At 32.6% G+C, this 15,719-nt stretch overlaps 1 protein-coding gene across 1 annotated transcript in view; it reads right to left on the bottom strand.

Annotated features, from left to right (window-relative positions):
* Window positions 1–381: 381 nt before the first annotated feature.
* Window positions 382–15,719, bottom strand: part of LOC137400427 (serine-rich adhesin for platelets-like) — a 32,311-nt gene continuing 16,973 nt past the window's right edge. The window contains exons 10-14 of the mRNA XM_068086755.1: window positions 2,755–2,865; window positions 1,486–1,617; window positions 1,168–1,278; window positions 587–697; window positions 382–466 (exon numbers count right to left, since the gene is read on the bottom strand). Of these exons, the coding sequence (XP_067942856.1) occupies window positions 382–466; window positions 587–697; window positions 1,168–1,278; window positions 1,486–1,617; window positions 2,755–2,865 (550 nt within the window). The remainder of the gene's footprint in view (window positions 467–586; window positions 698–1,167; window positions 1,279–1,485; window positions 1,618–2,754; window positions 2,866–15,719) is intronic.

Consider the following 15,719-nt stretch of genomic DNA (forward strand, 5'->3'; position numbering starts at 1 on the left):
TTACTTTATGGATGCCATAGAATTATATTAAAATGATGCTTTAGAAATTTACCGGTTTAGAAGATTGTGATATTTGTATGATTTTGAATTAAAAAAACGTTTCCTGTTGAACAGAAATAACATAAAGTTTGGAGACAGGGAATAAAAAGGAAACAAGAAATCTTTTAAACTGTGAAATGACTGATTTACAAACCAGAGTTTGAGCTTTTAATCTGAAACAATAAATTTATTTACAAAACGGTTATGTGCATAATCAATCTGAATAATCATTTTTTTGGCACACTGGTACATACATTTTTGTGCATTTAAGTTCATCATTTAACTGAAATACTTCAAACAATGAGCCTCACACCTACATTTACCATTAATCTGATTGATTTACTATTGTTCACATTGGTTTTGAATAGTTGTGTTGATGAGTTCAAGCTCATTGTATGTAGAGCTTATTGATGGCTCATCTGAAAGACTGTAAAGTTAACAAATAACTAATATCTGTGCAACAAAAACATGATTTAGTTTAAGTTTTTTATATCACGGTTCAACAGCTAAATTAAAGTTACCTACAAGTTTCTAAACTATATCTCACTTTGTTTCCTTTTGATCTTGTGAAGAAACTGGAGTTAGCTCACTTTGAGGAGTAGTGCTTGTCAGGTCATCGTCATTGTGTGTAGAGCTTGGCTTTTCTTCATCTGAGAAACTATAAAGTTCGCAGATAAAAAAGTCTATTGACAATGCAATAACAAGTAATCTATGAATTTTTTCTTAATATATTAATCGTATTAAGGTCTTAAGCAGATCAAGCTAAAGTTAATTAAATCTATAGCCAGGTTATAATAAATGATTCCAGCAAAACACTATTGACCATAACATGAGACAAATGCTACTATTCAAAGCTGCTGTTTATCTTGTTCATGTATTGCCACAACCCCAGTCACTGATATATCTATAGAAGAAAAATAGCAGATAGCAGGGAGCCGACAAGGCTGGACCAAACTGCACAAAAAGAAAAAAAAGCCGATTGTGAAGGACTGAGCTCTTTGTGGACAAGAATATTTGAGAGAGGATACAGGCTGCCATCTTGACACCTGGAGCTGTGACCTCTGCCAGGACAAGACAAGTGCACAGAGGATCCGAAAGTTACCTATGAGTCAATATGATTCATCTTACCTTGTTTCTTTTTGCTCTTCTAGAGAAACTGTAGCTAGATCACTTTCGAAGGTTGTGTTTGTCAGCTCAGAGTCATTAGAGATTGAGATTGTCATTGGCTCATCTGGGAGACTATAAGGTTCACAGATAAAAAGGTATATTAATAATGTGATAGCAAGTATTCTTTGTATCTGTGCTTAATATATCTGTCATAATAAAACCTTAAACAGACCATGCTAAAATTAGTTAAATTTGTAGCCAGGTTGTAACAAATAGTTCAAGCAAAAGACCAGTGACTATAACATGAGATAATTGATACTAGTCAAAGCTGATGTTTACCTTGTCCATCTATCGCTAACCATTCCGGTCACTGAGATATCCATAAATGTTTCTTTGAATGTAGACCTGTCAAGAAAGGACTCAGCTGAACCATTGGTAGTGCTTTCAATTAATGTCAGGTAATCTGATGATCTAAAATAGCGTTCAAGAATAATATCATGGCATTGATCAAGCTAGAATATAAAGCCTTATTTTTAAAATTTTGTCCCCATGAAACCAAAGTTATTGCTATACGCACTAAAATTAATCTGCCAGACTAAATTTTGGAAAACAATAATGATTTTGCAGAAGATTTTCATTGATACAACTTTTACTGTGAACACTTTGATTATTTAAATTTAAGTTATGTGGCTAAATTTGCCAGTATTGGCGTAGTATTCGTTGTAACAGCAACCCATTTAGCAGTAGATTTGTCTAGAAATGTGAGAGCTAGAGAAAGAAAACATCAGCTTTTTTAACTGGCCATGACTATAAAAAGCTTTAATTAAAACTTTCTAGATACAAGTAATTCTAAAACAAAAGCTTTCTTTTTTATAAAACGTAGTGCTTAAAGAGAGTTTTGACATGTCTATTTTGAAATAACACTTTATATGCTTAAAAACACCAGTGTGATGGCTGCATATCAGCCAGTGTCAATGGTCTCTATCATGCTTAATTAATTTACTCAATTTACTGATATCATCTAAAAAAGAAAAGTTTTCAAAGCTCTTTATATAAGAGAGTAAAAATTTGTGTTTAATGACCAAATAGTACTGCTTATAGATTTTGGCTAATGTGATAGACACTATTGATCCTTCAACAGAGTGTGTGATCAATGCCTTGACAAAACACTAGAAACATATGTGACCAACCAAAGACCCTTACTCTTACTAATGATAAATCTATCTCTCATAATTAATCACTCTGAGCCAGTGCCTCACCTTTAGCCTGCCTCAAGTAAAACATGAAGTCTCATGAGCAGACTCATTAGCATATAAGACATCAAGAGTTCTGAGTTTTGTGTATCTTGCATTGAAAAGAAATTAGTAAATTAGAGTTTTGGTGCTCAACTACTTGTAGCTATCTGAGGAAAATTCACAGATAGTGTGTCTATGTATTTCTTGATTGGGGATAGTCTTAGTATGAGTTCTATCAACTTTTTTTACGTGTGGTGCCTTTTAAAAGGTTTATTCAGAGTACCTTTATTGTGAATATAATGAGAAATGTGACCACTATATATATAGAGAAATATATCTACTACATTATGCAGTTACTATATTTCGGTTTTACCTGGTTTCTTCTTGATTCTCTAAAGAAACTGTAGCTAAGGCACTTTGAGTAGTTGTGTTTATCAGCTCAGAGTCATCAGGTGTTGCGCTTGTCTCTGTCTTTTCTAAATGACTATAACATCACCGGATATGGTTATTACAATTAAAGTGCTATGAACTCAAGAAGACAGAAGTTTGACATATAGCAACAAAGGATAACATGTTGAATTTTTTGTACCTTTCTAAATCCGTGCTTGCCTAAATAAAGCTCGATTCCACCTACACAAAAACGACTAAAGTATGACAGCAACATGACATGTGCTAAGTGTCATATTAATATTAAATGCAGTAAATATGTTGCTTTGTTAATCTTTTAAATAGAAATATAAGCAACACATTTTTAAAAAAAATTTTAAAATCAAAATTACAAATGTCTGCAAAAAAGGGGATCAATAATTATTTAGCTATATAAGCTCCTGGGGTGTAATTGTACACTGTTCAAAAATATCACAAGTTTTACTGGGTTGCATTGCACTTGAAACGAGCATTAGAGTTCATGCAGCTCTGATTCTTTGCAGCTATAAAAATTTTATAAAAGAGCAGCTTAAACATTTATTTGATTTTTAGAGACCAGCAAAAGAAAATGAGACAATATCAAACGAAATAGGAAATAAAAGTATTTGAAACAAGCTTATTTTATCTGATAGCGCTTTAATTGTACCTTTTTTGCAATATTGTATTACAGTTCACAGTAATGCTTGATCTAACCACATTTACATATGTTTTTTCTACTATATGTAGCTGTTCAGTTGTTTAAATTTATATCAGATGTTTACAACAAAAAATCTGGTGAGTTTCAAGTTCAAGGGTCTTGAAACTTTATGGTACGTTTTTTGGCATTGGCTTCATTTAGATTACATTCTACAAATATTTCATGCCTTTAGTAATTTTGCAATAAGTTGTAGATGCACAGTAGGCAAAAGTGTATACCACGCTAAAATAATTTCCATTTACTATACGTTTTTCACATTTTGCAAAAACTACTACTGTTTGCCAGATGACTACATCAAGCAGTATTTTAGCATTTACCTCCTTTGGTTACTTAAAAATACCTATGGAAAATCAGCATATTGAAGACTTTTAATAACATTTAGGCAAATGAGTTATGGCAGTAATGAACTTCAGCTTATTTCTTCCATAATTTTTTTGAAAGTTGATTATATAATGCATTGTATCAATATAACAATCTCCGAAACATACTTTACTAAAAAAACTTTCCTTGGCCCAAAGTCTTTGCATACGTTTCACTGTTAACTTTGCTGTTATAAGTTTTTTAAACAGACATCTTGCAATTCAAATTTTTACAAACTCTTACAATTTTTGTGTTTCAAAAGCATTATGATGCATTTTCCAACACTAAATTACAGAAAGGCTTGTCATTTTTGTGAACAGACAAAGCTGGTTGCTAATCGCAGCACTGCTCTTTTGTTATCTATTTCATATATATAGATATATACATATATATATACCCATATTTCAGAGTTAGGAGTTGAATAAATATATACCAGTTAGGAGGTTTCGGAATATAAGGGATTAGGAGTTAACGCAAATATATATGGGTAAGCCTCCTATATGGTCTAATTTATCTACATTGTAGATATATATATATTTATTCACCTCCTAATTATTATATATTTTTATGGAAATTTTAGGAGAATATGGTATCATACAATATACATTCATCGCCTTATCATACTTTGTATATATGCATTCTAGAAAAACTGTCAAAACTTGGAGAATGTCTAGATGGTTGTTGTAAATTAAATATCAATTTGAAGGTAAAATAATTCATACCTCAATGAGTAAGCGAAAATAATGATTACCAGTTAGCAGATTGCTACAACTTACACATAAATTAGAATGTTACCATTGTAACTTATGTAATAGTCACAATGGAAACATTACATAGCATGGCACAGCTTACCTACCCTTTAGTAAGATGCCAAAATCTATATCATTTAGGAGTTTGCTATAACTTGTTTGTTTGAGAGGCTGCTCTGATTTACATATAATAAAGTATGTTGCTATAACTTATAGATCACTTGAGAAAATGCTATAATTTGAATTTCACATAGTTGGTAGCAATTATCTATATATCAGTGAGAAGGCTGCTATAAGTTATATATTATTTAGGAGGCTGCTGCAATTTATAAATTGTTTTGGAGGTTGCTATAACTTACATATCATTGCAGAGGCTGCTATGAGTTACATATAGTTTAGGATGTTGCTATCACTTATAAATCACCTAAGACCTTGCTATAATTTGAATTTTCCATAGTTGATAGCTATTATTTATATATCAGTTAGGAGGCTGCTATCGATTATATATTAATTAGGAGGCTGCTGATATTTATATATCATTTAGGAGGTTGCTATAACTTACACATCATTGCAGAGGCTGCTATGAGTTAGATATAATTTAGGATGATGCTATCACTCATAGATCACCTAAGACCTTGCTATAATTTGAATTTTCCATAGTGCATAGCTATTATTTATATATCAGTTAGGAGGCTGCTATGGATTATATATTTATTAGGAGGCTGCTGATATTAATATATCATTTAGGAGGTTGCTATAACTCACATATCATTGCAGAGGCTGCTACGAGTAAGATATAATTTAGGATGATGCTATCACTCATAGATCACCTAAGACCTTGCTATAATTTGAATTTTCCATAGTTGATAGCAATTATTTATATATCAGTTAGGAGGCTGCTATGAATTATATATTAATTAGGAGACTGCTGCTATTTTTACATCATTTTGGAGGTTGCTATATCTAACATATCATTGCAGAGGTTGCTATGAGTTACATAGAATTTAGGATATTGCTATGACTTATAGATCACATAAGAGTTTACTATAATTTGAATTTCATATAGTTGGTAGCTACTATTTATATATCAGTTAGGAGGCTGCAATGAATTATATATTACTTAGAAAGCTGGTGCTATTTATATATCATTTAAGAGGTTGCTATAACGCACATATCATTGCAGAGGTGCCATGTGTTACACATAATATGAGATGTTGATATCACTTATAGATCAACTAAGAGTCTGCTATAATTTGAATTTCATATAGTTGGTAGCTACAGTACTATTCATATATCAGTAAGGAGGCTGCTATAAATTATATATTAATTAGGAAGCTGCTGCTATTCATATATCAACAAGGAGGTTGCTATAACTTACGTATCATTGCAGAGGCTGCTATGGGTTACATATAATTTAGGATGTTGCTATCACTTATAGATCACCTAAGACCTTGCTATAATTTGAATTTTCCATAGTTGATAGCTATTATCTATATATCAGTTAGAAGGCTGCTATGAATTATATATTAATTAGCAGGCTGCTGATATTTATATATCCTTTAGGAGGTTGCTATAACTTACATATCATTGCAGAGGCTGCTATAAGTTACATATAATTTAGGATGTTGCTATCACTTATAGATCACCTAAGACCTTGCTATAATTTGAATTTCCCATAGTTGATAGCTAGTATTTATATATCATTTAGTAGGCTGCAATGAATTATATATAAATTAGGAGGCTGCTGCTATTTTTACATCATTTAGGAGGTTGCTATAACTTACATATCATTGCAGAGGTTGCTATTAGTTACATAGAATTCAGGATGCTGCTATGACTTATAGATCACATAAGAGTTTACTATAATTCGAATTTCATATAGTTGGTAGCTACTATTTATATATCAGTTAGGAGGCTGCAATGAATTATATATTAATTAGGAGGCTGCTGCTATTTATATATCATTTAAGAGGTTTCTATAACTTACATATCATTGCAGAGGCTGCTATGGGTTACATATAATTTAGGATGTTGCTATCACTTATAGATCACCTAAGACCTTGCTATAATTTGTATTTCCCATAGTTGATAGCTAGTATTTATATATCATTTAGTAGGCTGCTATGAATTATATATAAATTAGGAGGCTGCTGCTATTTTTACATCTTTTAGGAGGTTGCTATCACTTACATATCATTGCAGAGGTTGCTATGAGTTACATAGAATTTAGGATGCTGCTATGACTTATAGATCACGTAAGAGTTTACTATAATTTGAATTTCATATAGTTGGTAGCTACTATTTATATATCAGTTAGGATGCTGCAATGAATTATATATTAATTAGGAGGCTGCTGCTATTTATATATCATTTAAGAGGTTTCTATAACTTACATATCATTGCAGAGGCTGCTATGGGTTACATATAATTTAGGATGCTGCTATCACTTATAGATCGCCTGAGAGTTTGCTATAATTTGAATTTCATCTAGTTGGTAGCTACAGTACTTTTTATATATCAGTTAGGAGACTGCTATGAATAATATATTAACTAGGTGGCTGCTGCTATTTATATATCATTTAGGAGGTTGCTATAACTTACATATCATTGCAGTGGTTGCTATGGGTTACATAGAATTTAGGATGTTGCTATGACTTATAGATCACAAAAGAGTTTACTATAATTTGAATTTCATATAGTTGGTAGCTACTATTTATATATCAGTTAGGAGGCTGCAATGAATTATATAGTAATTAGGAAGCTGCTGTTATTTATATATCATTTAGGAGGTTGCTATAACTTACATATCAATGCAGAGGTTGCTATGGGTTACATAGAATTTAGGATGTTGCTATGACTTATAGATCACAAAAGAGTTTACTATAATTTGAATTTCATATAGTTGGTAGCTACTATTTATATATCAGTTAGGAGGCTGCAATGAATTATATAGTAATTAGGAAGCTGCTGTTATTTATATATCATTTAGGAGGTTGCTATAACTTACATATCAATGCAGAGGTGCCATGGCTTACACATAATTTGGGATATTGCTATCACTTATAGATCAACTAAGAGTCTGCTATAATCTGTACAATAAAACAACAATCTGTATAAAACAACAATAATTGTTGTTAGAACTTACATATTGTATAGTATGTTAAACTTTAACGTAGGAATCAACAAATTTGTATTTAAAACAACAACAGCCACCATGCTTGATACTAAAAAATTCAACTAGTCAAGTACCATAGAATGGTCGTTGCTTAGTCACCAAACGGAGTAAATTTATTCAGACGTCAAGTTTAATGCGATATTACAAAAGCCTCAACAACAAGAAGACCCTGCTGCCAGTTTAATTTTGCAGCTTCTTGAGTAAGTTGTGGGCTTGGGCATAAGTCATCATTATAATTTTCAAACACCAATTTTTTTTAACAGTATACAGCTCTGGCATTTTTGGTAGTTTGCCTCAATCTTCCGATCATGGCTTTTTGAACTCTCAATTTTCTTTTAGGCTGCATAACTTTCTGCTCACTAAAATAAACGAATAATGTAACTCAATATTTATAAATATGGTCTATGTTATAGTTTCTTATTCAGTCACATATCGCTGCTGCACTGCATACAAAAACTTAAAAAAATTAGTTGGTAACAATGCATGGACGCAACTCAGTTACTGTGATTGCTAAAATGAAACACACACATCTTTGCTTGCTGTGCATATTATCTACAGTAATAATATGAATTACTTGCACAACATACTTAGTTACTCAATCTAACATACAATAACAGCAATGTCTTTCTATTCATCTTAAGCCACTCTTAGAACGTTAAGTAAAAACATTTCTCCACTCGGGAATGGAGTGTCAGGTTGCAAAACCTGCGCAATACCACAGCACCATAAATTGGGTAGATTCCAAACAAGCCCATTGTGCCTATGTAGAACCCAGGGAAAAACTTAATGTCACATAGAGAGCCAATAAAAATACAATAACATTCTATCTTGAGGGCATTTTCGCTTTTCAAAACTTCTTTCTTACTGCAATTTATTGTTAGCAATGATCAGTCGGGCTGGACCCAGCACAGTACCAAATTTTTTCTAACTTTAGATCTCTTGACTTTGGGTGGTTTTATTGATCAATAGTAATACTGAGTGCTATTAATCACATTTTACCAGTAATAATAATGCCCTGAACTGTCAAGAAATTGATAGAACATTCTACTCAGACACATTCACTTAAATTTGGAAAATGACCCAAAAAGATATATTTCTCATTGTGTAGTGAATTTCTGATTGTTTTTAGTCAAGCACAGCGTTCTAAGTAATTTTTTGGGCTTGTCGGTTTGACAGTAAGTTGTCAGTAGACTGGCTGCTGCGGCATATTTCCTTATATTTGGTTTTTTTTTAAAAGAATTATTATAATTTATCTTAGAGCTTGTTGCTTGAATAATACATCATAGTGTACAGTGCAGTACAACAGATAATATCTATTGTCGGTATTGTATTATCTATCATAGTCATTGTTTTATGCACATTTTCTGTACATAAAATAATAGCTAAGACTGCTTGATACAAAATAACTATACAAGTGCATTACTGCGGAGTTGGTCTCTTTTAGTCTTCAAAAAGAGCACATTTATTGACAAATACAACGCAATGATAATAAGAAGGTTCAACAACATAAAAAATTCAGCTGGCATTTTTTCTTGCAGCCTTCTTTAGCAAGTTGTTGGCTCGAGCCCGAATCACTATAACACTTCTGTTAGGCAGCGTTGAGTGTATAGCATCCAACATTGATCTTGTTGGCAGTTTGCCTGATTTTTCAGTCCAGTGCTTGTCAAATTCTGCTATTTCCTCTGCACTTTACCGTTTTCTGCTGACTGAAATAGTAAATAATGTGAATTATCATTTATAAAAATCTGATAAGCTATGGCTTTGATGAATCACATATCATTGCTCAGCTCCATTCAAAAGTTAAATAAGCTGGTTTATGTGCGGCAAGTCAAAACAGAATTGACGGTTTCTCAGATACAAGTGAACAATAAGGACATTAATGCTCGTTAGTGTCATTTCTCATTTAGTAATATAATACTTAACCAATGTATTGTTATTCAAAACACACATATACTGTAGAAGGTACTTTGATGGCCACTTCTATATACTACTTTAGTAGCTAATTATGAAACTAAATGGTGTGCCACTTGTGTGCATGCGATAGAGCAGTTTGGATTTCTATTTGCTTCAAACTATTAGAGAAATGATCAGGATTAACATTCATTGAGCAGTCTCAATGGCCAGTGTTCAGAACGATTGCTGCTAAGCTTAGTGTGACCTGACTGGGTAGCTATTTATTGAGTCATTAATCAGGCTAATACTTGATCTATGGGGTCAACCACTGTGGTTAAACACCCATTGTTCAGGTGTTCATTGAAACCACTAATACCTAGATTGCTCTAGATACCTAAATGCCTCTGACTAGGAGAGCTATGTTTTGTAACCTGACAGCAGCAGAACACAAAGACTAGTGTCAGCATTTATGTAGGCAACGAATTTGACTGAAATACTTGAAAAGTTAGACACCTTTATTTTTTCTACTGCATTTGAGCTACAGCAAAATAATCACCCTTGTTTCCCTAGTACATTGTGTTAGTTTAAAGCCACTTATCATAGCATCAACCACATTTAATCTGATGTCTGAAAATCACTCTTCGGTGTTGATAATCCATGTATGTCACTCTGCACTTATTTAAAATCAATGCATTTTTGATTAGATGCTACTACACAAAGAGAAATATACCCTTGGATTCTTTTTTTAAATTCATGCATTAGTGTTTTGCAAATATATGAAAGCAGAGCCTTACTTAAAACTAAAATCTTTTTGCGTCGATATTTGCAAAGTTATGCTTGCTATTTTAACCTTGACCCAAAACTCCAATATTATAACATTCTGAAATACAGCTTAATTGACATAAGGTAGAATCTTAATTTGAAGGCCATGTTCATTTGAGTGCTACTCTAGAAGTGTTGAAAACTAGAGTGTCACCCTTTAATTGACAACCACTTCCAGCTGACTGCGACTTCAACATTCTTTGATCTTTGGATCCGATTTTGGACAGGATGGATAGAAAAATGTTGACAAATTTTTACTAACAATGACTCAGTTACAACAATAGCAATTAATACTTTTGTCAATGCATATTGAAGCGAGTTTTCTAACTTCTAAGCTTTACAGTGTTTTCGTTAAAGCTTTGAAAGCAGCACCGTGGAAATAATTAATAACTCTATCAGGCTGATAATAATTTTATTGTTTAAGCTGCCTTGATAGTTCGGCATATATGAAAAAACGGTTTAGCAAATATGATGAAATCTGTACTACTATTTGAGGCTAAAATTTTTTGCACATGCTACAGCATTAGAATAAGCAGTTAACGATGGCATTTTGCTAGCTCAACGCCCAGTGTATCTGTTATCACTGAATCACAGCTTAGTTTGTGTGTTATATAGTTTTTATGTGTTTTTTTCAAAAGAAGTAACGTTCACTTGAACGGTGGCGTTCTATCTTTAACCGTCATCTATTATAGTACAGGTCTAGTAGAGGGGCGTTTAAATGAATGGGGATTCAATTAGAGATTACATAATATTTTATTAACCCTTTCACCGCTGCATGCGCATTTAGGCGAAATCAATGGACGACCGGCATATGTGCATGTTGCGAATTTCCAGGCAATTGCGTAGTAACTTAATTTTATTATTCGTTGACAACATAACTAACAGTCTTTAAGACTTTTTATGGTATTGACAGTGTTGTCCAAAAGTTTCCCTGTAAAATTACCCTAAACTCACGAAGCAATTTTAAATTTTTGTTTAGGACTTTTCAACATAAAAAGAAACATTTGTTCTTTCTGATTTTCGAAATATTTAGTGCTATTATAGCTTTCGCAAGTACATCCAGAATTGAAAACAGATAATTACTTATGTTGATAACATTATTGATGATTTTTGATGACTGACGGATTAAGATTTTAGTGATTACACATATAATTAAAGTAGCAGCTCCAATAGTGACTCCAATGGTGGTCAAAGTAATAGTTTCGTAAGAGTAAGGAACATGGTAGAGCATTGTTTTTCGAGATTCGAAGGGATCGTAGCTTCACATAGCATTAGCAATGCACGAAGTAGGAATGCATTAAGTTTTTTGAATAGTACTATTTTTTAACGTGTTGGAAAAATACAATCTATAACAAAAAGGTTTTAGATAGAGTTGAAGCTAATAAAGATTGAGCATATATTATGAAGCACAATCGACAATTTTTGCCACTATAATTGGAAGGGTTAAAAATGCAGTGCCATGGCATTCGAACATAGATTTTATAGTAATATTATTTCTTATAAATTTTTTGAAATAAAACTTTTATTAATGTGGCACGCTCTTGTGGAAATTAACCGTTAATCAGCAACATACCCCCTTCAAGAAAGTGTTCAGCTGTGCTTCGTACCATTTTCCATCTGGTGGATATAGTGCTTGGATGCGGTGACCAGGTTTCTACCAAAATAAGCAAAACAATTTTAATAGCCCAAACAGATGTTATGCAGATTAAAAATTGATGCAAAAGATGCCTGATGTTTTTAGGTTTTTCAGCAAATCCGTGTCCCTACCTCCCATTACTAAAATTCTATGAAGCAGTAATATTTTATCTCTTGCGATATTCTTCTACAAAATTGAAACATAGATTTTAAAGCTTCAACAATTTAAAGGATTTCATTTACTCCAGTCACTTACTTATGACTCAGCCTCTAGTTTAAATCCGTATCAAATTACGACTAAAATGCATCAACTTGTTAATTACAATGAAAATAATACATTATCATAACTTTATACTGCCCTAAGCAAGCAAAACGCCCTATCTGAAAAGTTTTTCAAAATTCACTTTTTTGTGCTTATATGTAATTAAGGTTGAGATCTAACATGTCTCGAAATTTCATATATCTGAGACCACCAGAAATAGCACTTTTCACAATGTGCAAAATGCCCTATCCACATTTACCACACATAAAGTGGCAATCAAAGCTCTCTATCTGCAGATACAGCGTTTTGATTGGCCTGAACATACACAAAGTTGGACATTATGAGCAGCATTATGTAATCAAAGAGTATATAAACAAAGGGAAGCGAAACTGAAGCATATATATTTGGTTGTTTTAAGGCAGCTCATACAAGCTAGTGCACTTCTAAGTGCTCATCTTATTGCTATATTTTTTATCATAATATATTTATTATGACAGGACGATTCTAAGTGACAAAAGTCTCGATTTAAAGATCCGACTCAGAGATTTGATGAAAAATCTGTTTTAATTACATGTCCATTGGAAGGTTTTGCTTTTTTAAAATACTGACATTATTGCGCTCAGTTGTTTGCTTTAAATTATTTTCAATAAAAGCGTTTGATCTTTTTTAAACTACTATTTTACTTACTCCTTTCATTTCATGACATCAGGTATGAAGGATACCTAGACCTTTGATCATCTCTTAACTTTTGAGCTAAATATGACTATTACAGAGCTTTAATCCATGTGTAGACTGGATGAGTAATAGGAATTGCAACATATATCATTTTGTTGACCAATTGCGGGTTAATATCAGAATTTAAACTTGTAATCCTTTGATAATCCAGTCATGGCAAATGGTCTTGTGGCAAACTAACAATGAGAAACCATTCCAATTATGCAATCAAAAGGCCCTATCTGCAGTGATAGGGCGTTTTGATTGCCTAGTGCCAGCTTAGTAAATTGTCAATTTAAGCAAACAAAATGCCCTAAGTGAAATAACTCCTTTGATTTTAAAGTTTCACGAAAAAAAAATTCGGTAAAGATTGTTGGATATCTCACCATAATAAATAAAAAAAACAACTAAAATACTGCTAATACTGATGCCAGGCTCGACCAAAACGCGTTTGTGCTTGTGCTGAACAATTTACAAATATCAAGATACAGCGTTTTGCTTGCTCAGGGCAGTAAAGTATAGGCTACTAATAATTCTGCCTGTTTGGTGCTATCAATCAGCTAACACTACTAATCAGAATAAAAAGCATCCATAATTATTTTAATGCTTTTTAAAAAGTTACAAAAGTTAGGAGCATCGACAGAGTCACAGATATTCATCAATTGCTGGCTACTGTGCTATATGTTACCATAACTATTTTAATGTGTGTCGGTTAATCTCACAAAGCTACCCTCGTGTATAAATACAAAGTTATCATTTTATGAAAATTAGTAATAATTTCATTCTTTTAGCATTATAAAGTTGGGGTTTCTTGACCTTTTTAACTTGACAATATTACGATCTTGCAATTAAGGCAGTAAAATCCAAATCCAAATTAGCTGCGAAAACCTATGCATTGTTGTTTGCCGTCGCAATTTGATGACATGAGTAAGTTGCTTTGATATAGTATTTAAAGTGGCTCGCCCTACAGGTCAAAAATGGCCACTACCTGTCTAACCTTTTGCATTGGTATTGAGGCGAAATAAAATACTTTTTCATGATGCCTTTTCACCATAATATGGTACAATTAATTCAATGACAAAATTGGCAAAAGTAATATAAAACAATTGTGACAAACAAATATACCAATTGTGACATGATTAGTCTGTTCTTCTGCTGCTGCAAAACCCTAAATGGTTAGACGCGTGAAAAAAGCAAAATGTTTAGCGGCTACAATCTCGCTAGAAGGTTGAACTTATGTGATAAGTCTTTAGGTTGTGTAGGAGTGAGGTTGGCTTGTTTCTTACAATCTATTTAATCAATTGACTAGCATGCAAGAAGATAGCAAGCCATGCCACATTAGGAGAATGAATCACTTTAAGCACAAACCACAATTGCATAAGTACATAGGTCATTTCTGCTAGTGAGAAGACCTTGGAGAATAAGACCACATTATGCAATTCTGTGAAGATTTTATTACTGCAGTCATACTTGTGCTGCAATACTTCTAATAGAGTGAAAAGCAAATAAGCTGCCCAACCACAACCTCCTTCATTATAAAGTTACAAAGAATAGGAATAACAACAATAGCTTTCATTCGGAGGCTGAGGCTATTGAGAAGTAGAAAGTGAATTAGCTAAGCAGGCAATAGTAGAACACACATAATAACAGCATAGGCATCATGATTGACGTGTATGCAGGCAATGAATTTATGTACAATTTCACTACCAAATTTTTTAGTAAAGCTAGACACCTTTGGCTAAAGAGTGCTAGATATAGGTCAAAACAAGCCAGTGACAAATCTCATGTTATGCATCCTTGTTTGGACACTTTATTTCTAAAGTGTTTAATGCATTGGAAGTTTAACATAAAAGTGTGCCAAGAATGCACAAAGAACATTGACAGCAATAACTGTATAGTACTGACAGCAATAACTGAATAGAACATGATGTTTAATTAAAATGTAACATAAAAATAAACGTTTTATTTTGTTTTGGTAAGCTTGCAGCAAAAATGTTTGCTGTGCACATAAAATATTGTTTTGCTCCAAATACTTTACAAACAAGTAATAATAACTTTATTGATGCAAATTGTACTGAAATTATATTTGCTACGAGCACCAATGGAAGTCAAAATAAGTAATACAATTCTTACAGACCTTTTAAAAACAATGGCCTTTGCTGCTACAGAAAATTGAGTAGACCCATAGGAAGAGAAGTATATGTTCTTATACTGCTAAAACTACCTTTGGTTCAGAAATCAGATTTGAAAAGAGCAATGAATTATTATAAGCATTGGCAAAATGTTTGGGATGAATAGGAAACAAAGCTGGGTATTGCACATGCTGGTAATTTAGCTAATGTAAATAGATTTCTTACACTACCTAATTGAAAGCATTAATGCAAAATCTAAATACATGTAAATACTTACTAGCCATAGTACAGAGTGACCTTTTAATGTTTGTCAACATAACATCCGTACCACTTTGAGCATCTTGAAATTATATTAAAGTTGCTTTCATTATGAGCTCCCTTTGACATTTTAAAGTATTAAAATGGGCGAATACAAGTTGCATTTTCAGAGAACTTTTAAATTCAAGTCATATGCCACAAAAAGTTCCTCTGCG

This window comes from Watersipora subatra, chromosome 7 (assembly GCF_963576615.1).
Source record: "Watersipora subatra chromosome 7, tzWatSuba1.1, whole genome shotgun sequence".
NCBI lineage: Eukaryota > Metazoa > Bryozoa > Gymnolaemata > Cheilostomatida > Watersiporidae > Watersipora > Watersipora subatra.